The 24,409-nt window shown below is 44.7% G+C and overlaps 1 protein-coding gene across 1 annotated transcript; it reads left to right on the top strand.

Moving 5' to 3' along the window:
* The first annotated feature begins 4,358 nt into the window (after window positions 1-4,358).
* LOC125536352 (putative anthocyanidin reductase) lies at window positions 4,359-14,013 on the top strand. The gene is made up of 5 exons (XM_048699549.1): window positions 4,359-4,537; window positions 4,641-4,810; window positions 12,263-12,475; window positions 13,121-13,515; window positions 13,610-14,013. The coding sequence occupies exons 1-5, from the start codon at window positions 4,432-4,434 to the stop codon at window positions 13,761-13,763; spliced, it is 1,038 nt and encodes a 345-aa protein (XP_048555506.1). The 5' UTR covers window positions 4,359-4,431; the 3' UTR covers window positions 13,764-14,013.
* The last annotated feature ends 10,396 nt before the right edge of the window (window positions 14,014-24,409 follow it).

Genomic DNA, 24,409 nt, shown 5'->3' with positions numbered 1-24,409 from the left:
GCTTAGTACTATCAATGGATGTAGCCCAATGCAGCGCTTGTCCCTGTATGCTGATGATGTGGTGCTCTTCATAAAACCAACATGGCCAGACTTCATGTGCGTTAAAGAAATCCTTGCTATATTCGGAGTGGCATCTCGGCTCAAAGTCAACTATTCCAAATCTGCGGCAATCTTGATCAGAGCAGAAAATGAGGATGAAGAGCTTGTTAAGTCTGCACTGCCATGGAGAATCGACACCTTTCCATGCAAATACCTTGGGCTCCAGCTTAGCATCAGGCAACTCAAAAGGTCAGAGTGGCAGCCAATTGTTGACACGGCTCTCCACATCCTACCAGGATGGCAAAGGGGTCTCGTGACGAGGTCGGGGAGGCTCATTCTTGTCAATCAAGTAATGAGGGCGCGCGCTACACATCATCTCGTGATAGCAGAGGCACCTAAATGGGCTCTGGAGAGAGTGGATAAGGGGTGTCGGGCATTTTTCTGGGCCGGAACCGAGGCGGTGAATGGAGGCAAATGTGTCGTCTCCTGGGCTAGAGTGTGCAGGCCTAAACACTTGGGAGGCTTGGGTGTCATTGACCTGGCTAAGCACGGTATCGCTTTAAGACTCAGATGGGAATGGCTCAGACGCACTGATGATTCCAGGCCGTGGCAAGGCCTCAACCTAACCTCGGACAAAAAGGTGGATCAAGCTTTTGGAAGCCTTGTCAAATGGGAAGTTGGTTCAGGAGGCAAGACCTTGTTCTGGAAAGACCGATGGATACATGGAGCAGCTATTAAAGATTTTGCACCCTTCGTTGTGGCAAAGGTGCGGACACAAGTGGCAAACAGGAGACTTGTGCGAGATGCGATGTGCATGCATTCATGGATGGACGATGTAGTGGGTGACCTATGCACTGAGGGTCTCGCCCAGTTCATCGGCCTCTGGGAGATCCTCTTGGAAGTTCGTTTGGACGCTCAGGTCGAGGACTGCCCCATCTGGGCTTGGAACACGTCTGGAGTCTACACGGCATCATCTGCGTACAAGATGCTATGCGAGGGAGGAGTCAGATTCCACTGCTTCGGAGCCATATGGAAGTGTTGGGCACCGCTTGCGTGCAAGCTATTCATGTGGCTTGCGGTGCAATATCGTTTATGGACCTCGGACAGGAGAGCTAGGCACGGACTGCAAGACCAAGCTTCAAAATGTTACATGTGTGACCAGGAGGAGGATACAGTCGATCACATTTTGCTGCAGTGTGTGTTCTCGCGGCAAGTGTGGTTCCGCTGCACCACTAGGATGGGTTTGACGGCCGACATATGCCCAACAAATGACTCAAGATTGGTGCAGTGGTGGACGGATACGAGAAAGCGAATGGATAAGCAGTCTCGGAAAGGCTTTGACACCCTCGTGATGCTAATCTGTTGGAAGATATGGAAGCAAAGGAATGCAAGGGTATTCGGCACAGGCATAATCAAGAACGAGTGGGATACGGTAGACTCTATCTTCGATGAGTTGAGGACTTGGGCCAAAGCAGGAGCTTTCGGAGGACAACTGATCATAGAGTAGTCGAGTAGAGCTAGGGAGTGGTGTGGAGGCTTGGTTAGGGTCGGTTTGTGACTCCTAGCTAGCGATGTGTAATCTCTTGTACATATTTTTCTTCCTCCTATAAAGCTAAGGTACGCCATTGGCGTATCCTCGAAAAAAAGGATATATACCATCTGCTAGATAGTATCCCTTGTTGTACTGGTGACCGTTGATCTCAAAGTTGACAGGTGGGGAGTGGCTTTCTGCAAGCCTCGCGAAGACTGGAGAACGCTGCAGCACATTGATATCATTGTGAGAACCTGCCATGCCGAAGAAAGAATGACATACCCAAAGATCCTGTGATGTCACTGCTTCTAATATGACAGTGCACGCCTTGACATGCCCTGCCAAGCAAATGGACAGTTCTTCCACTCCCAGTGCATACAATCTATGCTGCCAAGCATGTCTGGAAAGCCTCTAACTGCGTTGGTCGTCAACAATCTCTCTGTATCAGCGGCAGTTGGCTGCCTCAAGTACTCTGGGCCAAACACCTCGATCACAGCCTGACAAAACTTGTACATTGACATTAGACATGTTGTCTCACTCATACGCACATACTCATCCACCAGATCACCTGGAATTCCATATGCAACCATGCGGATGGCCGCGGTGCATTTCTGGTAATAGAAGAATCCAAGCTTGCCAAGGGCATCCGTCTTGCACTCGAAGTATGGGTCATGAGCAACCACTCCCTCTCGGATACGATTGAACACATGCCTTGACATTCGAAAACGGCGACGGAATTTATCCGGCTTGAAGAGCGGGGTGTTGGCAAAGTAATCGGCATAGAGCAGGGCGTGGCCTCTCTCCCTGTTACGGTTCAGGTTGGCAGCACGGCCAGGGACTGACCCCCTGTACCGAGGAAGCTGCCGTTGAATGTGGTCATGAACGACCAGTGCAGCCACCACGAGATCTTCATCATCCGACGACGAATCATCCGATGAACAAAGGAAGTGATGGAAGAAAAACTCGTTTCCACTGTCCATACCTTTGTGGGAAAAATGCCGAACACCTTGCGGTCGTGGTGGCGAAGAGGCCGCGATGATCACCTCGACGCAGCAGGGGTGGTTGTCGGCCGGCTACTGGCCGCTCTGGAGCTCTCGTCGAAAGCTGCCGAGGCCGCCGTGGTACGTCGCCGGCGGTCGTCTCCCCTCTGTGACCGACAAAGACGGCGACGGCCAAACCTCCGATCGATGGCCAAAACTACGGCCAAAGCGCGGGCTGGTGGCGGCCATGTCGAGACGTGGTTTGGTAGGGACGCTCGGGGGCTGCACGGTGAGGAGGCGGCCGGAGAATAGCGACGGCGTCGGCGGCGGGGCAGGGCGGGAGAGAGAGGATGGAAGCGTTGGGAGCGGAGGGACTGCTAGTGTCCCCGACAGACGGGTCACGGAGGGACAAGGGCATGCGTCCAGGCTGTCCGCGCGCATCCGTTTCACCCCAAACCGAGCACAAGTTTGGAACGGGGATGAGTCGAAAACGGACGGGATCCGGACATTTGTCCGTTTGAAGCCGCGCGTTGGACCGCGCTATTCATCTATTTACTCCAAATAGACGCGCGCGGACATGATGAGATCGCATGGTGGAGTTGGCGTTACGCTCGCCCCAGCAACATCCTGCCTGCGTTCTGGTCCAGCTTGGAGGAGCTGAGCTGATCAGCGTGTACGTACAGGCCCCAAGAATACCTCGCCCGCGGAGGTGGAAAAGGTTGCACTGGACTAAAGAACTCGAACAGTTAGCGGAGGCAGAAACATGTCTCTGTCTCTGCTCGTCCGTCAGCTCCTCTTCTTTAGGTTGCTGGTTTAGATTAGCACGCTAGACAAGTGTATGTATCGGTTGGCACAGTACGGTCACATGGTGGTTTCGATCGAGCATGCCCGTCCGTCTCGTTGTTGTATCTCAACACGTATGTCCATATGGATGTGACGGTCTCCTGCAGGGCTGCTCTGTTCCGGGGAAATACAACCGAGGCTGCGTTCAGGTGTCTTTAACCCGCTATATAATCATCAGATTCGCTAAATCATTGGTTGCTGCGGCCGCCCGCGTGCGAACTTACACTTTTCCAAGAGTCTTCGGCGGCTAACCGATGGTGGACCGGACACCCACTACGGGCTCTGATATTACTCCCTCCATTTTATAATGTAGTACTTTTTCTATCTACGTGCTTCAACTTTGACCGTAAGTTTAACTATCAAGACCGATTGCGGCGGGGTAAAAGTTATATCAGTGAATTCGTATTCGAAAGAAGTTTTTAATTATGTAATTTTTTTTCCGCCGTAGTTGGTCTCGTTTATTAAATTTATGGTCAAAATTTGACCTCAGAAAGCGCGGACGCATTATATTTTGGAATGAAGGGAGTATATCTTTGACGAGGCAAATTTAGTGACCGTCGTAGCAAAAAAAAATATTTAGAGGATGCTTGGATCCAAGAGACTATTTTTAGTCTGACTAAAAATAGTCTTTTTTAGAGGCTAAAGTTTCAAGCACCCCTGACTAAAGAAAGGCTAGAACTAGTCTTGAAGCTAAAATTTTTTAGTCATAGAAAACCTACTAAAATATGTATTAGCCCTCTCTCTCATTATTTAATGCCTCTCCTTTAACACATGCGAGTTCTGAATTGAATGGTTTGGAGGATAATAAATGCTCAATAACTTGATTTTAGGTCTTTTTAGTATTTAGATCCAAGCATGGGTGAGGCTAGCAAGTTTTAGTCCCACTACTTTTAGTCATGAGACTAAAACGTATCCAAACACCCTCTTAGCAACAGCGTCATTGCCCACGATCACCCGGGAGAACTCAGCGCCCACCCCACACGTACATATACAGACAGTATCAAGGGATCGACATAGACAAGAGACCGGCCGGAGAAGATGAGCAAGGTATGCGTCACCGGAGCGGCAGGCTACATCGCGTCCTGGCTCGTCAAGAAGCTCCTCGAAAGAGGCTGCACCGTCCACGGGACCCTACGGAACCTCGGTATGCGCCCGCCCTCTCTCACGCTGATGTCTTCATGCGTGCCGTTGGCCCCCGCGGTCTTCTATTCTTCTCTGAGCGTTCTTGGTCCGTCGTGGACACGCAGGGGATGAGAAGAAGACGGGGCTGCTGAGGGGGCTCCCCGGCGCGGCGGAGCGGCTGGTGCTGTTCGAGGCGGACATCTACGACGCCGCCTCCTTCGAGCCGGCCATCCAGGGCTGCGAGTTCGTCTTCCTCGTCGCCACCCCGCTGCAGCACAACTCCGGCAGCTCCAAGGTAACCCACTCGTTAGTCTTCTCGGCCGGTTGTGTCTCGATCAGGAGGATCACAAGGGTACTTCTTAATTATACAAGAAGGTAGACAGGGACATGGATCATCTGCTCCGAGCTCAAAAATACCCACGTAAACAGTAAAATCCAAAAAACAATACTGTAAAAAATCACCTACAAAAGACATCTGTGGAGGCATCAGGCATGTACAAAAAAAGCAGAATTTGGGAATCAAAAACACACATTTGGACCCCGCAAAAAAGCACACACATTTGGAGCACTCAATTTTCTAAAAAATTAGGGCACAAATCACTATGGATGACATTCGGTGGCGAAATTTTGCTGGATGTTAGAATAATTATTGATGTTCGTCCAAAAAGGTTTCAAATTGTTTTCGTTTTTTCTTTTACAATTTTATCGGAACCTTTGCGGGGATTAGAGTAACACTTTTGCTATCACAAACACAACACCGGTGGACATATGTTCACACAGGAAAGGTTATTCCGCGGTCAGCTGACCAGGAAGACCAGCAAGGGTCTGTGGTCATTGTCCGACAGCTACTGTGGCACTTTCGGAAGGACAATCACCACCTGCAACTCTCACTTCTGATGTTCGACAACTTTATTTTTTTTAACACAAACATTCAGAAATGTCTCCATCTTTCAGATTTTTCCAACAATTTTAATAATTCCGAACATCCAAACTTAAATACACCCGCATAAAGAAGGCACTCCTATATTTACGAAAATAAAGAAAGTACTGAGACAGGGACATGAATCATCTGCTCCGAGCTCAAATACATCAATATAAGCAGTAAAATCCAAAAAAAATAGTAAATGCAATTTAAAAAGAATCAGATTTGTTTGGATGAACTCAATATGTCTTCTAACATCCTATAAAAATACTCAAGTAATACCCGCGTGCATTACAAGATTTTACCTTGGTCATCAATATAATCAAACAAATATAAGTTATGTGCGACAAAAGGTTATATAGTTGAATTCGTATTCCAAAAAATGTATTCAATGATTTTCTTTTGAAGAACCTCTTCGAGAGGGCAGGGGCTACCTGCAATTTCCATTAGAAGGATAGAACATGTCCTGTTTATATGGAAAACCGAACCCAAAAAACCTACAGAAATGAGCCAGTTTAGAAGGAAAACCAGACCCAACAAGTGAACATAGCTCGGTTAATTAGAGAAAAACCAGGCAAAACCCACCAGTACCCATGGCCACAAAAACCTAGCTAACCTAGGCCAGGAGAGCCGTAAAAAATGACACAAAATCAACTAAGGAGCACTTCAACTGCCACCACCTCGCCGTTTGAGAGAGACGCTAACACAGAAGGGAAGCGGTCCCGGGCCTCCCTAGAATCAGAGGAAGGCAAGACACCATACTCGGAAGCATCGCCGCTCCATGCCTGACCGCACCCTAAATCGTTGGCCCCCTTGGGATCTGCCAATGCTGGGACATGCGCCAACCACGGGATCAAAACTCCAAGGACCGTGCCTCCAAGAAGGAAACGACATGGAAAATGCCGCCACAGTCTGACCCAGCAAGCCAAGTCAAGGCTATCACCCGAAGTAATGGACCCCATCGGATGGGAGGTGCCAATGCTTCTCAAACACTCACCAAGAATGGAGCATCGTGAAGAGTGTCGTCGTTGCCAGCACCGACAAAGTCGAACAAGACTTTTGTCCAAAGCCACAAACAATGCCAAAGCCAAACTGCAACAGGGAAGTCCATCGCACGTCGCCCAATATTGACCCACTAGAGGAAAAGTCATCGACCATGCCAACCCGAATAGCCATACCCGCCAGAGACCGCCACCGTGCTGCAACACCACCGTAGAACACCGGCAAGCCAACTCCACCCACCAAGTGACACAACACCACACCCCGCCAACCACTACCCCACCTCCACTAGTGCCTTAACGCGCGCATATCATTGGGCCCTCTGGTCCGCTGCTGGACCGGAGATATAATTTTGAAGTCACAGAACTTATATTTTCAGTCATGATCATAAATATTGTGAAACAAAATAAAATTTCCTATCACCATCTCAACACGGGTAATCCACGATGTCTTCATTTTATTTATCCATCTTGATTCATTTTTGGTGTATTGGCAATTTGTTGTATTACACTTTAAACTAATCCAGAGTCATGCTTAGGCCAAAATTGATGGCAATGAAGTAATCTCGGTGTAATTGATGGACATAGTTAAACCTTGAAATGTGCGCGTCTTAGACTCACGAGGAAGAGTAATACGGTACAGGATTCATGCAATCATGCAATGAAAAAATAACCGTGGCTACGGTCAACGGTCACCCATGCAAGAGCGTTCTTGTTTTAGAGTTTCTGCATCAGATTGGCAATCCGTCCCCCCTACACATCGGTCGACGTGCCCGTGAGTGACCCCTGTTGGGCAGCCCCTCATATCTTTTTTTCGCGAATACGCAAAGTTTGCATACCTTTTCATTCATGGAAGAAGAGTGTCAACATGAGATTACACACACTCACAAGCCATGTGTGCTAGAGGCATGTTTGTGAGTGATGGAGCAAACAGAAAAAGGGGTTGCTCACCCCCAAAACACAAAAAGGCTAACTCTCGGGAATGATATTTCTTATCCCTGTAGCACCGGCCTTAGCCCAGAGGCGCCTCGTCTTTGATGGTGGTGTTAAGCTGAGAGGCCGATGGCTGATCGTGGTTGAAGACGCATCCGTTGCGATGCTTCCATATCCACCACACATTGAGGATGGTGATGGATGCGAGGCCCTTGCGAGCGGAGGCTGACGCTTGGTCGGACGAAGTTGTCCACCATGTTTGGAAGCGGGTGTCACCATCTGGTAGGCTAGTTGGTGCTCTCACCTAACTAAGTATTTCATGCCATATTTGCCTAGAGAAGGAACAACCTACAAGAAGATGTTGCATCGTCTCTGGCTCTTGGTCGCATAGGGCACACACGTCGTCGTGGGTGAGGCCGTGCCGTGCAAGACGGCCCGCCATCCAGCAATGCTCTTGCATTACGAGCCCCTCATATCTCCTGCCGGACAACAACACTCCTCATATCTAACCCTTTAAATCCATTCAAATCCATACACGTCCATCATACACATTAATATCATAAGATCATTGTGTAGTTTCATAATTTTAACGTATATAGTTCAAACATTTTTTTGAAGTGCACAATTCAAACATTAAACTCTTTGGTCCTTCTTAGTTTCTATTGTGGGTCCACATATGCTCTGCAAGATTAGTTAGTAGTGGACCCACATGTGCACTTGTTCATCTCAAAGATTATGATGAATTTGCAAAAAAATTGTAATCTAATCCGCATCTTATTTCGGGATGTGGACTTGTTCACCAGGCTTCTCAAAATCATGAGTTCGAACAGCCCCTTCACACTCGTCCTTAACAATCATATTGTGTAAAATGACACAACATGCCATCAACTTCCACAAATTCCATGATTACCACATCATAGCAGATCCATGAATAATTTCCCAACGAGCTTGGCGCACTCCAAATGCCCTCTCCACATTCTTCCTAGTCGCTTCTTGCATTCTTGCAAAGTGACTTTTTTGTTGTCATGGGAATTGGATATGGTCTTCACAATGCCGCCCATCGAGGATATATATTATCTGCAAGGTAGTACCTCATGTTGTAGTCGTGCCCGTTGATAATGTTTTTTTCTAGAATATGCACGAGCGTGCATATCATATATTGATAGAAGAAGAGTAGGGATAGAACCCTCCACCCAAGTTTACATACACCTGGTTACAAACACTGGATCTACCATGATCCCCACAACAACAGCCGACTACTCTGGGCTGGCCCACTGATGTCTACTACACAATCTTATTCTTGTAGACGTTGTTGGGCCTCCAAGTGCAGAGGTTTATAGGACAGTAGCAAATTTCCCTCAAGTGGATGACTTAAGGTTTATCAATCCATGGGAGGCGTAGGATGAAGATGATCTCTCTTAAATAACCCTGCAACCAAATAACAAAGAGTCTCTTGTGTCCCCAACACACCCAATACAATGGTAAATTGTATAGGTGCACTAGTTGTTCGACGAGATGGTGATACAAGTGCAATATGGATGATAGATATAGGTTTTGGTAATCTGAAAAATATAAAAACAGTAAGGTAACTAATGATAAAAGTGAGCGAAAACGGTACTGCAATGCTAGGAAACAAGGCATAAGGTTCATACTTTCACTAGTGCAAGTTCTCTCAACAAGGATAACATAGGTGGATCATATAACTATGCCTCAACATGCAACAAAGAGTCACTCCAAAGTCACTAATAGTAGAGAACAAACGAAGAGATTATTGTAGGGTACGAAACCTCCTCAAAGTTATCCTTTCTGATCGATCTATTCAAGAGTCCATAGTAAAATAACACGAAGCTATTCTTTCCGTTCGATCTATCCTAGAGTTCGTATTGGAATAACACCTTAAGACACAAATCAACCAAAACCCTAATGTCACCTAGATACTCCAATGTCACCTCAAGTGTCCGTGGGTATGATTATACGATATGCTTCACACAATCTCAGATTCATCTATTCAACCAATACAAAGAACTTCAAAGAGTGCCCCAAAGTTTCTACCGGAGAGTCAAGATGAAAACGTGTGCCAACCCCTATGCATAAGTTCACGAGGTCACAGAACGCGCAAGTTGATCACGAAAACATACATCAAGTGGATCACGTGAATATCCCATTGTCACCACAGATAAGCACACGCAAGACATACATCAAGTGTTCTCAAATCCTTAAAGACTCAATCCGATAAGATAACTTCAAAGGGAAAACTCAATTCGTCACAAGGATATAGAGGGGGAGAAACATCATAAGATCCAACTACAATAGCAAAGCTCGCGATACATACAGATCATGCCGAATCAAGAACACGAGAGAGAGAGAGAGAGAGAGAGAGAGAGAGATATCAAACACATAGCTACTGGTACATACCCTCAACCCCGAGGGTGAACTACTCCCTCCTCATCATGGAGAGCGTCGGGATGATGAAGATGGCCACCGGAGAGGGATTCCCCCTCCGGCAGGGTGCTGGAACGGGTCTAGATTGGTTTTCGGTGGCTACAGAGGCTTGCGGCGGCTGAACTCCCGATCTAGGTTTCTTTCTAGAAGTTTAGGTGTATATATATAAGGTGTTGGAGTCGGGAACAAGTCAGGGAGGTCCCCGAGGCAGACACGAGGTAGGGGGCGCACCCAGGGGGTAGGGCATGCCCCCCACCGTCGTGGGTGCCTCGGGACTCTTTTGGCCCATCTTCGATACTCCGTGGGCTTCTTCTGGTCCAAAAATAATCTCCGTGAAATTTCAGGTCAATTGGACTCCGTTTGGTTTTCCTTTTCTGCGATACTCAAAAACAAGGGGAAAACAGAAACTGGCACTGCGCTCTAGGTTAATAGGTTAGTCCCAAAAATCATATAAAATAGTGTATAAATGCATATAAAACATCCTAGATGGATAATATAATAGCATGGAACAATCAAAAATTATAGATACGTTGGAGGCGTATCACCCACCTAGTTAGATCTCCAAAGAAAGACTCTAAATCTCCTTTAAGGAGTCCCGTCGTCCGCCAGTTTCCGCCTTCCCGATGGATGTTGGAGATCACCTGCTGCGGGGATGGAAGCGCGCCACCATTAAAAACGACATCATTCGTGTGTTTCCACATCTCCCAAAGGCTAAGAGTGATGATGGCCTTGAGATCTCTCCTTGAGTACTGGCTGGTCGTCCGCGTGGTGGACCAGTCTATGAGAGTGTCAGATGCCATAGGTGCCTGGTCCGGACACCTGAGGCCCTGCCAAATGCGTCCCCACACTATGCGGGCAAAACACAGGTCAGTAGGATGGGATTTATAGTCTCTTTGGCTTGGTTGCAGAGTGGGCAGGCCTGTTGATGCAGAAGGCCTCTCCGGGCCAATCTGTCGGAGGTCCAACACCTATTTCTCATCACGAGCCACGTGAAGAAGTGATGCTGTTGCGGGGCTCGCTGTTTCCAAACCATGTCTGCGTACGGTGACGCTTCCCATTGCAAAGTCTCCTGAACATGGGAGATCGCTGTAGCACATTGATGTCGTTGTGAGAATCAGACATGCCAAAGAAAGCATAGCAAATTCACAAGTCCATTGATGTGACTGCTTCGAGTATGATGCTGGCCTCTTTGATGTGACCTTGGTGCATCCCGCGCCAACCCTTGGCTAAGTTACTCCATTGCCATTGCATGTAATCAATTGAACCAAGAATACGTGAAAGGCATCTTGCCGCTCCAATCACCATCAACTTTTCTGTATCTTGCACACTTGGTTCTCTTGGATATTTTGCTCCAAAGACCTGCACCATGACGTGTGCAAATCTCACAGTGGTCTTTAGGCATGTCCTCCCCATCCAAACCATCTCACCAACGACATCAACAGTGGTACCTGGTGCAAACATCCTCATAGTAGTCGTGTATTTTTGCTTAACAAAGAATGAGAGTTGTCTGCTGCAGTCCCTGGTGAACCTGAAGTAGGGATCATGTTCCTTCACTCCCTCCACCATGCACAAGAACAAGGGTTTCTGCATATAAAGCGTCGAAGAAACCATGTATCAAAGAATGTTGGTTTGGGATCAAAGTACTTGTAGGGAAGTCATGCTCCAGCGACCCTATCTCGGTTCAAAAGTATCCTCCCTTTGATACAACCCTTGATGTTCAGAATGTGATCCACCTCTCTGCCCATTTCCTTCTAGATGCTCATGTTCATCATCATCTTGATATCTTCGTCCAACTCCAACAAATCGAAGAACTCTTTTGCATTAATTCATCAACCTTCGTGTTTCCATACTCCTCATCAGGATCCGTCGTTTTGCCTACATAAGAATCACAAAAAACTGCTCGAACAATTTGTCGAACACATAGACGGCAAGGTGCAATCCGAGAATAGCCGGACGTACCGTGGCGTCCGGGGTGGCATAAGTGTACGGAGCGGTGAGACGGCCGTCGGCCGGGGATGAGTTTTGTGGAGGTGATGGCGGTGGACTTAGGGGAGGGCTGGAGCGGACGAGGGAGAAGAGAGGAAATGGCTCATCTGATAAGGCAGGGGAGATTTGGTGGAATTTGTGATGGATCCTGTTTATCGAATCCGACGTGCGGGTCCCGGCTTATCATACCCGCCGCAGATATGGGATAGATATGAAGTGCCAGCCAACCCGGCATATAGGACCGGTCAGAGGTGCCCGGCCAGGTCACGTTTTTGTGACCGGTCACTGACCGGACCGTGTGCTCAGACGCATAGAGAACGTTTGAGGATGCCGGCTCTAGATGCTTTTACCAGCAAGTTGCATGCACGACTATTCAAATCACAACATACACTAATGTCACATTTCACTTTAATCGATTGTAGCTAAGTTATGTCATGCCTTTCTTTTATATGATTTGATTTTGCAGTACAAGGACACCACCGAAGCGATCGAGGACGCGACGCGTGCCATCCTACAACAGTGCGAGCGGTCCAAGTCAGTGAGACGTGTCATCAGTACGGGGTCTGTTATCACGGCGTCGCCACTCCGCGAGGACGGGAAAGGGTACAAAGAGTTTGCGAATGAGTCCTGCTGGACTCCGCTCGGCCTGCCCATTGATCACAGCAACGAATTCATGGACGTGAGTGCTTTCTTGCGATTTTGATGTTTTTTTTCTGTACACGGTGATATCTTTTTAAGAAGTATGTAAACATATATGTTATACTGAGTAGTTTTTCAAAATACGTGAACCTTTTTTAACACAATTTTTTTGTAAACACAAATATTTTCTAAATGAGTAAATATTTTTTCAAAAGTATATGACCACATATCTAGTGGTGTTTGAATATATATTTTTTTAAATACATGAACATTTTTAACACATGATTTTTTCTTAAACATGTGATGAACTTTTTTCTCGAATATATGAACATTTTTATATTAAGAAACATGAATATTTTTATTTTCCAGCACATATTTTCGTTTTAAAACTATTTAAATAATATTATTTAAAACCTATTAAATTTAAAATTCCGGAATAATTTTGTGTGTGAAGATATTGCATCTGGCGATATAGACAACCTTGTGCATTATATAAGCTATTCCACGGAGTTTGTGTGGAATAAGAGCTGCCGGTCTTTTGCCTGTTCTTAAAATGAAAGTATATTTTGAGCAAATGGCCGGCTCGGCATGCTAGGCCGGCAACATTGTCACAAGCCTGCTCACTTGTTGTACTATCAAGCAATCTGTCCCCATTTTGTTGTTGTTACTTATGTTATATATGCAGGATTACCTCTCCTCTAAGTGCATCGCCGAGAAGGAGCTAGTCAAGTACAACGACCGCCCCTCCGAGAGCAGAGCGTTCGACGTCGTCGTCCTGTTACTGGGCCTCGTAGGAGGAGACACCCTCCTGCCGTACATCAACGAGAGCCAACACTTCATGCTGTCGCCTTTCACCGGCATCGAGCCTTACCACAACGCCCTCAGGTTCACGCAGGCCCTCCTCGGCTCCGTGCCGGTGGTGCACGTCGACGACGTCTGCGAGGCGCACGTCTTCTGCATGGAGCGCCAGCGCGACGTCGCTGCCGGTCGGTACCTCTGCGCCACCGCACACCCCAACATGCAGGATCTGGTGGAGCACTACGCGAGCAAGCACCCGGAGCTCAAGCTGGCGCTGAAAGAGTACTTTTCTTCGACTAAATGTTCCAAATCAGGTATCTCATGGTGCGTTTGAATTGTGATTAATACTAATCTCTCATTGCGTGTGGATTGTTAGGGTGGTGGGAGAGGGAGTCAGAGTGCAGGTCAACACGAACAAGCTTGTGGAGCTGGGGTTCAAGTTTAAGTACCGGGCAGAGGCGGTGCTTGATGGCAGCGTCGATTGCGGGAAAAAGTTAGGAGTGCTGTCAGTGGCGGATCAAGGATCCTAAAAAAAGATCTAACGGAGGAGAAGCCTCGTGAACAGTATATTCAAGCAGAGACCACCCGGATGAGCTACCCAAATTTGCTCAAGAGTGGAAACTGGTTAATATGGATGTGCCACCACTGGGTCAAGTTATCTTTTAGATGTTATATGTTCGTGTTCTTGTAATTTTTTCTTGAAACTCAATGAAGTTATTGTACTCCTTTGGCGATTAGTTTGGGTTGGTCTCATGAGTTGTTTCTATTAAGAGTCTGAAAGAACATATGTTCGAAACGTTTTCTTTTACCCCCAAACCGTAGAATAATAGTTGTACGGTATATTTTATAAAAACCCAATATATTACAAAAAGTTGGAAAAGAAGACCTAAAAGGCCAAAGATCCAAGTGAGGACCTAGCCAATGCCTGTTCTAGGTATAAGAGTCATGGATTTACAAATTATTGTATAACCACTTGGAGAAACTTTGTTCATACTTATCCTTAATATTGAATCTTAGGAGTTTCAGGTCTTGCTTCAATAGAACCTTCATGCCTGAATTGACTGTTGCGGAGCTCTGAAAATTTTGTCATTTCTCTAAATCCATACATTCCAACATCCCAATATAACAATTTCCGAAGCAAATTGTTTTGAAAGGAGTTCCCTTGCAAAGGTGGTGTCCTCATACACAGATGCACCTCTCTTTCTATTTGGTATCAATGAGTTCCAACAATCTTGTGCAAAGTTACAATCCCATAAAAGATGCATAGTGGTCTCTTCCGCCCTCTTATTGCAGTTAGGACAATAAGGATTGTCTAGGTGCACTCTTTTTCTTTTGAGAACTGCTATGTATTCCCTCCGTCCGAAAAAGCTTGTCCCTCATTTAGAACTAACTTGATGCTAGATATATTCATTTAAGGGACAAACTTTTTCGGACAGAGGAAGTATATTGGAAACGTACATAGGCTTTTGTGTGTGTGTGTGTGTGTGTTTCTTCGGACATGGAGTATTTGATCCCGAGCACATATGCTCCCGAATGAACAGTAAAATCAAAAAAATAGTAAAAATTCAAAAAATCTATTTTTTTGTGATGAACATTGACAAAATTTCTAATTGCGTGCAAAATTTCAGCTGAAATGACATTCGTGGAGGTCTGGGCAAAAAAATTTCGGATATGGTCTTTCAGGTGGCGTGAGTTGTGAAACTTATGTTCGGACACACCATTACACTGTGGTGTTTCAGGTGGCGTGAATTGTGATACTTATTCCACATTGTTTTAGATGAAGGCCAAACTCGAAACTCAAGTATTCACCTCCACGATCCGATCGTATAAATTTTATTTTCTTATTACGATGATTTTCCTCTTCACTTTGAAATTCTTTAAACTTTTCAAATGTTTCAGACATATGTTTCATTAAGTAGATATACCCATATCTGCTTAAATCATCTGTGAAGATCAGAAAATAACGATACCCGCCACGAGCCTGAACACTCATCGGACCGCATACATCAGTATGTATTATTTCCAATAAGTCAGTGACTCGCTCTATTGTTCCGGAGAATGGAGTTTTAGTCATCTTGCCCATGAGGCATGGTTCGCAAGCATCAAGCGATTCATAATCAAGTGATTCCAAAAGCCCATTAGTATGGAGTTTCTTCATGTGCTTTACATCAATATGACCTAAACGGCATTGCCATAAATAAGTTGCACTATCATTATTAACTTTGCATCTTTTGGCATCAATATTATGTGTATCACTGTGATAGAGATTCAGTAAACCGTTTACATTGGATGTAAGACCATAGAAGGTTTTATTCATGTAAATAGAACAACAATTATTCTCTGACTTAAATGAATAACCGTATCGCAATAAACATGATCCAATCATATTTATGCTCAACGCAAACACCAAATAACATTTATTTGGTTCCAATACTAATCCTGATGGTAGAGGGAGTATGCGATGGTGATCTTATCAACCTTGGAATCATTTCCAACACACATCGTCACCTCGCCCTCAACTAGTCTTTGTTCATTTTGTAACTCCTGTTTCGAGTTACTAATCATATCAACTGAACCGGTATCAAATACCCAGGGGCTACTATAAACACTAGTAAAGTACACATCAATAACATGTATATCATATGTACTTCTGTTCACTTTGCCATCCTTCTTATCCGCCAAGTATTGGGGTAGTTCCGCTTCCAGTGACCATTTCCTTTGCAGTAGAAGCACTCAGTTTCAGGCTTGGGTCTAGCTTTGGGCTTCTTCCTGGGAGTGGCAAATTTCTTGCCATTCTTCTTGAAGTTCCCTTTCTTTCCCTTTCCCTTTCACTTGAAACTAGCAGTCTTGTCAACCATCAACACTTGATGCTTTTCTTGATTTCTACCTTCGCCGATTTCAGCATCGCGAAGAGCTCGGGAATCGTTTTTGTCATCCCGTGCATATTATAGTTAATTACGAAGTTCCAGTAACTTGGTGATAGTGACTAGAGCACTATGCCAATCACTATCTTATCTAGAAGATTAACTCCCACTTGATTCAAGTGATTGTAGTACTCGGACATTCTGAGCACATGCTCACCGGTTGAGCTATTCTCCTCCATCTTGTAGGCAAAATACTTGTCATAGGTCTCATACCTCTCGACTCGGGCATGAGTCTAAAATACCAATTTCAGCTCTTGGAACATCTTATATGCTCCGTGGCGTTCAAAATGTTTTTGAAGTCCCGGTTTTAAGCCGTAAAGCATGGCGTGCTAAACTATCAAGTAGTCATCATACCGAGCTTGCCAAACGTTCAAAACGTCTACATCTGCTCCTACAATAGGTCCATCACCTAGCGGTGCATCAAGGACTTAATTCTTCTGTGCAACAATGAGGATAATCCTCAGATCACGGACCCAGTCCGCATCATTGCTACTTTCATCTTTCAACCTATTTTTCTCTAGGAACATATCAAAAATAAACGGGGAGTTACATCGCAAGTTATTGATCTACAATATAGATATGCAAATACTATCAGGACTAAGTTCATGATAAATTAAAGTTCAATTAATCATATTACTTAAGAACTCCCACTTAGATAGACATCCCTCTGATCATCTAAATGATCACGTGATCCATATCAACTAAACCATGTCCGATCATCACGCGAGATGGAGTAGTTTTCAATGTTGAACATCTCTATGTTGATCATATCTTCTATATGATTCACGTTCGACCTTTCGGTCTCAGTGTTCCGAGGCCATATCTGCATGCGCTAGGCTCCTCAAGTTTAACCCGAGTATTCTGCACGTGCAAAAATGGCTTGCACCCATTGTATGTGAACGTAGAGTTTATCACACCCGATCATCACATGGTGTCTCGGCACGACGAACTATAGCAATGGTGCACTACTCAGGGAGAACACTTATACCTTGAAATTTAGTGTGGGATCATCTTATAATGCTATCGCCGTACTAAGCAAAATAAGATGCATAAGGAGAAACATAACATGCAATCAAAATATGTGACATGATATGGCCATTATCATCTTGTGTCTTTGATCTCCATCTCCAAAGCACTGTCATGATCTCCAACGTCACCGGCCTGACACCTTGATCTCCATCATAGCGTCGTTGTCGTCTCGCCAACTATTGCTTCCACGACTATCGCTACCACTTAGTGATAAAGTAAAGCAATTACATGGCGATTGCATTTCATACAATAAAGCATCAACCATAAGGCTCCCGCCAGTTGCCGATAACTTTTACAAAACATGATCATCTCATACAACAATTTATATCTCATCACATCTTGACCATATCACATCACAACATGCCCTACAAATACAAGTTAGATGTCCTCTACTTTGTTATTGCAAGTTTTACATGGCTGCTACGGGCTTCTAGCAAGAACCGCTATGCATCAAAACCACAACAATTTTTCATCAAGTGTGTTGTTTTAACCTTCAACAAGGACCGGTCGTAGTCAAACTCGATTCAACTAAAGTTGGAGAAACAGACACCCGCTAGCCACCTGTGTTCGAAGCACGTCGGTAGAACCAGTCTCATGAACGCGGTCATGTAATGTCGGTCCGGGCCGCTTCATCCAACAATACCGCCAAATCAAAGTAAGACGTTGGTGATAAGCGGTATGACTATTATCGCCCACAACTCATTGTGTTCTACTCGTGCATATCATCTACGCATAGACCTGGCTCGGATGCCACTATTGGGGAATGTAGTAATTCAAGAAAAATCCTACGATCACGCAAGATCTACCTAGGAGATGCATAGCAACGAGACGGGGAGAGTGTGTCCACGTACCCTCGTAGATCAAAAGCGGAAGCATTATGTTAACGCGGTTGATGTAGTCGAATGTCTTCACGATCCAACCAATCAAAGTACCAAACGTACGGCACCTCCGTGTTCAGCACACGTTCAGCACGATGACGTCCCTCGAGCTCTTGATCCAGTAGAGGGTCGAGGGAGAGTTTCGTCAGCACGCCGGTGTGGCGACGGTGTTGGTGATGTGATCCGCGCAGGGCTTCGCCTAAGCACTACGACATTATGGCCGAGGTGGTAAACCGTGGAGGGGGTCGCCGCACATGGCTAAGGAACAACTGATGTGTCTTTGGGGTGCCCCCCGCCCCCGTATATAAAGGAGGAGGGGAGGAAGCGGCCGTCCTAGGGGGCGCGCCAAAGGGGAGGAGTCCAACTAGGACTCCCAATCCTAGTTGGACCCCCTTTCCTTTTCCGGAGGGGGGAAAGAGGGGAGGGAGAGGAAGAGGAGAAGGAAAGGGGGGGCGCGCCCCATCCCTAGTCCAATTCAGACTCCCTATAGGGAGGGGCGCGGCCACCACTTGTGGGCTGCCTCCCCTCTCCCCTATGGCCCATGTAGGCCCAATATTCCCCCTGGGGGTTCCGGTAACCCCTCGGTACTCCGGAAAAATACCCAAATCACTCGGAACCATTCCGATGTCCGAATACAACCTTCCAATATATGAATCTTTACCTCTCGACCATTTCGAGACTCCTCGTCATGTCCATTATCTCATCCGGGACTCTGAACAATCTTCGGTCATCAAAAACACATAACTCATAATACAAATCGACATCGAACGTTAAGCGTGCGGACCCTACGAGTTCGAGGACTATGTAGACATGACCGAGATACATCTCCGGTCAATAACCAATAGTGGAACCTGGATGCTCATATTGTCTCCTACATATTCTACGAAGATCTTTATCGGTCAAACCGCATAACAACATATGTTATTCCCTTTGTCCTCGGTATGTTACTTGCCCGAGATTCGATCGTCTGTATCATCATACCTAGTTCAATCTCGTTATCGGTAAGTCTCTTTACTCGTTCCGTAATGCATCATCCCGCAACTAACTCATTAGTCAGATTGCTTGCACGTCTTATAGTGATGTGCATTACCGAGAGGGCCCAAAGATACCTCTCCGATACTCGGAGTGACAAATCCTAATCTCGATCTATGCCAACCAAACAAACACCTTCGAAGACATCTGTAGAGCATCTTTATAATCACATAGTTATGTTGTGACATTTGATAGCACACAAGGTGTTCCTCCGGTATTCGGGAGTTGCATAATCTCATAGTCAGAGGAATATGTATAAGTCATGAAGAAATCAATAGCAATAAAAATTAACGATCATTATGCTAAGCTAACGGATGGGTCGTGTCCATCACATCATTCTCTAATGATGTGATCCCGTTCATCAAGTGACAACACATGTCTATGGTTAGGAAATTTAACCATCTTTGATTAATGAGCTAGTCAAGTAGAGGCATACTAGGGACACTCTGTTTTGTCTATGTATTCACACATGTACTAAGTTTCCGGTTAATACAATTTTAGCATGAATAATAAAAATTTATTATGATATAAGGAAATATAAATCATAACTTTATTATTGCCTCTAGGTTATATTTCCTTCAGTCTCCCACTTGCACTAGAGTCAATAATCTAGTTCACATCGTCATGTGATTTAACATAAGTAGTTCACATCGCCATGTGACTAACACCCAAAGGGTTATTAGAGTCAATAATCTAGTTCACATTGCTATGTGATAAACACCCAAAGAGTACTAAGGTGTGATCATGTTTTGCTTTTGAGAGAAGTTTAGTCAACGAGTCTGCCACATTCAGAGCCGTATCTATTTTGCAAATTTTCTATGTCTACAATGCTCTGCATGGAGCTACTCTAGCTAATTGATCCCACTTTCAAAATATATCCAGACTGAGACTCATATTCATCCGGATCGGTGTAAAAGCTTGCATCAACATAACTCTTTACGACGAACTCTTTATCACCTCCATAACCGAGAAATATTTCCTTAGTCCTCTTAGGTAACCCAGGATAACTTTGACCGCTGTCCAGTAATCCACTCCTGGATCATTATCGTACCCCTTGCGAAACTCATGGAAAGGTACACAATGGATCTGGTACATAGCATAGCATACTTTATAGAACCTATGGCTGAGGCATAGGGAATGACTTTTATTCTCTTTCTATTTTCTACCGTGGTCGGATTTTGAGTCTTACTCAACTTCACACCTTACAATACAGGCAAGAAATCCTTCTTTGACTGATCCATTTTGAACTTCAAAATCTTATCAAGGTATATACTCATCGAAAGTCTTTATCAAGCGTATTGATCTATCTCTATAGACCTTGATGCCCAACATGTAAGTAGCTTCAACGAGGTATTTCTTTGAAAAAATCCTTTCAATCACTCCTTTATGCTTTCCAGAAAATTTTACATCATTTCTGATCAACAATATGTCATTCACATATACTTATCAGAAAGGCTGTAGTGCTCCCACTCACTTTCTTGTAAATACAGGCTTCTCCGAAAGTCTGTATAAAACCATATGCTTTTTGATCACCTCATCAAAGCGTATATTCCAACTCTGAGATGCTTGCACCAGTACATAGACGGATCGCCAGAATTTGCATACTTTGTTAGCACCTTTAGGATTGAGAAAACCTTCTGGTTGCATCATATACAACTCTTCTTTAATAAATCCATTAAGGAATGCAGTTGTGACATCCATTTGCCAGATTTCATAAAATGCGGTAATTGCTAACATGATTCGGACAGACTTTAAGCATCGATACGAGTGAGAAAATCTCATCGTAGTCAACACCTTGAACATGTCGAAAACCTTTTGCGACAATTCGAGCTTTGTAGATAGTAACACTACTATCAGCGTTCGTCTTCCTCTTGAAGATCCATTTATTTTAAATGGCTTGCCGATCATCGGGCAAGTCAATCAAAGTCCATACTTTGTTCTCATACATGATCCTATCTCAGATTTCATGGCCTCAAGCCATTTATCGAAATCTGGGCTCATCATCGCTTCCTCATAGTTTGTAGGTTCGTCATGGTCTAGTAACATGACTTATAGAATAGGGTTATCGTACCACTCTGGTGTGGAACATGCTCTGGTTGACTGGTTGACCAACAAGGTTCGGTAGTAACTTGATCCGAAGTTTCATGATCATTATCATTAGCTTCCTCACTAGTTGGTGCAGGCGTCACGGAAACAGTTTTCTGTGATGAGCTACTTTCCAATTCGAGAGAAGGTACAATTACCTCATCAAGTTCTACTTTCCTCCCACACACACTACTAGGGAAAACCTTATACACAACATCTTAGCAGTAGCGCCGGACAAAACAGGTCACTATTGCTACTTAGTAGTAGCATTTTTTAAACCGCGCTACTGCTACTACTTTAGCAGTAACGCGTTCCGCGAAACCGCGCTGCCGCTATATTTGTACTGGGCGCAAATGGCTAGCCCCACTTAGTAGTAGCGCGTACCACTGACCAGCGCTACTGCTACGGCCCGTAGCAGTAGCGCGTTTCTAAATTGCTATTGCCTCTAATGCATAACCCCACTTGAAACTAGTCCACAGTTCTTTCACCCAGTGATGTAATAACTCATTATGATGTAAAAACAATCTCTAAATTGCTGTTGTATGAAAACTTGTATAAAGGTGTATGAATAAAACATGAAATAAAAAAGAATAAAATACGAAATAATAGTAGTAGCGCGTGCAGGGAGAAGAGCTACTAGTAATTACCAGTAGCGCTGTTTGTAGAAAATGCTACTACTAAGTCGATATAGCAGTAGCGTGGGTTAACCCACGCTACTGCTAACCTTTAGCTGTAGCGTCGTACCAGTAGCGCTCCATCCCGCGCTACTGATAGGCCTAAAACTCGCGCTGCTGCTAGGCTTTTCCCTAGTAGTGTCACTTCTTTCGAGAGTAACTCCTTCTCTAGAAAGGATCCATTCTTAGCAACAAAGATCTTGCCTTCGGATCTGTGATAGAAGGTGTACCCAACAGTTTCTTTTGGGTATCCTATGAAGATGCACTTCTCCGATTTGGTTTCGAGCTTATCAGGCTGAAGCTTTTTCACATAAGCATCGCAACCCCAAACTTTAAGAAACGATGGCTTAGGTTTCTTGCCAAACCACAGTTCATATGGTGCCGTCTCCGTGGATTTAGATGGTGCCCTATTTATAGTGAATGCAGCTGCCTCTAATGCATAACCCCAAAACGATAGTGGTAAATCGGTAAGATACATCATAGATCGTACCATAGCCAATAAAGTACGACTATGACGTTCGGACACACCATTATGCTGTGGTGTTCCAGGTTGCGTGAGTTGTGAAACTTATTCCACATTGTTTTATATGAAGGCCGAACTCGTAACTCAAATATTCACCTCCATGATCAGATCATAGAAAATTTATCTTCTTCTTACGATGATTTTCCACTTCACTCTGAAATTCTTTGAACTTTTCAAATGTTTCAAACTTATGTTTCATTAAGTAGATATACCCATATCTGCTTAAATCATCTGTGTAGGTCAGAAAATAACGATACCCACTGCAATCCTCAATGCTCATCCGACCACATACATCAGTATGTATTATTTCCAATAAGTCAGTGGCTCGCTCCATTGTTCCGAAGAACGGAGTTTTAGTCATCTTGCCCAAGAGGCATGGTTTGCAAGCATCAAGTGATTCATAATCAAGTGATTGCAAAATCCCATCAACATGGAGTTTCTTCATGCGCTTTACACCAATATGACCTAAACGACAGTGCCACAAATAAGTTGCACTATCATTATTAACTTTGCATCTTTTGGCATCAATATTATGTGTATCACTGTGATTGAGATTCAGTAAACCATTTACATTGGATGTAAGACCATAGAAGGTTTTATTCATGTAAACAGAACAACGATTATTCTCTGACTTAAATGAATAACTGCATCGCACTAAACATGATCCAATCATATCTATGCTCAAAGCAAACACCAAATAACATTTATTTGGTTCCAATACTAATCCCGATGGTAGAGGGAGTATGTGATGGTGATCTTATCAACCTTGGAATCATTTCCAACACACATCGTCACCTCGCCCTCAACTAGTCTTTGTTCATTTTGTAACTCCTATTTCGAGTTACTAATCATAGCAACTGAACCGGTATCAAATACCCAGGGGCTACTATGAACACCAGTAAAGTACACATCAATAGCATGTATATCATACATACTTTTGTTCACTTTGCCATCCTTCTTATCCGCCAAGTATTTGGAGCAGTTTCGCTTCTAGTGACCATTTCCTTTGAAGTGGAAGCACTCAGTTTCAGGCTTGGGTCTAGCTTTGGGATTCTTCATGGGAGTGGCAACTTGCCTACCATTCTTCTTGAAATCCCTTTGGTTCTCTTGCCCTTTTACTTGAAACTAGTGGTCTGGTCAACCATCTACACTTGATGTTTTTCTTGATTTCTACTTCGCCGATTTCAGCATCGCGAAGAGCTCGGGAATCATTTTTGTCATCCCTTACATATTATAGTTAATCACGAAGTTCCAGTAACTTGGTGATAGTGACTAGAGAACTCTGTCAATCACTATCTTATCAGGAAGATTAACTCCCACTTGATTCAAGCGATTGTAGTACTCAGACATTCTGAGGACATGCTCACTGGTTGAGCTATTCTCCTCCATCTTGTAGGCAAAATACTTGCTAGAGGTCTCATACCTCTCGACTCGGGCATGAGTCTGAAATACCAATTTCAGCTCTTGGAACATCTTATATGCTCCGTGGCATTCAAAACATTTTTGAAGTCCCAGTTTTAAGCCATAAAGCATGGCACACTAAACTATCAAGTAGTCATCATATTGAGCTTGCCAAACGTTCATAACGTCTGCATTTGCTCCTGCAATAGGTGTGTCACCTAGCGGTGCATCAAGGACATAATTCTTCTGTGCAGCAATGAGGATAATCCTCAGATCACAGACCCAGTCCGCAACATTGCTACTCTCATCTTTCAACTTACTTTTCTCTAGGAACATATCAAAAATAAACGGGGAGCTACATCCCAAGCTATTGATCTACAACATAGATATGCAAATACTATCAGGACTACGTTCATGATAAATTGAAGTTCAATTAATCATATTACTTAAGAACTCCCACTTAGGACGCAGTGCCACATGGTGCACAACCATGTCATGCAACAACGAGGAGCGAGTACATGAGAGGAGTGACTAGTGGGGCGACTCGGGGGGCGGCATCGGGGCCATCTCTGGGGATCACCGCACTACCCCTACCGGCGGGAGGAGGTACGTGGGAGGCCGGTTCTGGGT

Source organism: Triticum urartu, chromosome 2 (genome assembly GCF_003073215.2).
Source record: "Triticum urartu cultivar G1812 chromosome 2, Tu2.1, whole genome shotgun sequence".
Classification (NCBI taxonomy): Eukaryota; Viridiplantae; Streptophyta; class Magnoliopsida; order Poales; family Poaceae; genus Triticum; species Triticum urartu.
This window is presented reverse-complemented; position numbering and strand designations above follow the sequence as displayed.

Coding starts and splice junctions, on each gene's coding strand:
- LOC125536352 (XM_048699549.1), top strand. CDS start 4,432: ATGAGCAAGGTATGCGTCACCGGAGCGGCAGGCTACATCGCGTCCTGG. Junction 4,538..4,640: donor CGGGACCCTACGGAACCTCG/GTATGCGCCCGC, acceptor GTGGACACGCAG/GGGATGAGAAGAAGACGGGG. Junction 12,476..13,120: donor ACAGCAACGAATTCATGGAC/GTGAGTGCTTTC, acceptor TTATATATGCAG/GATTACCTCTCCTCTAAGTG.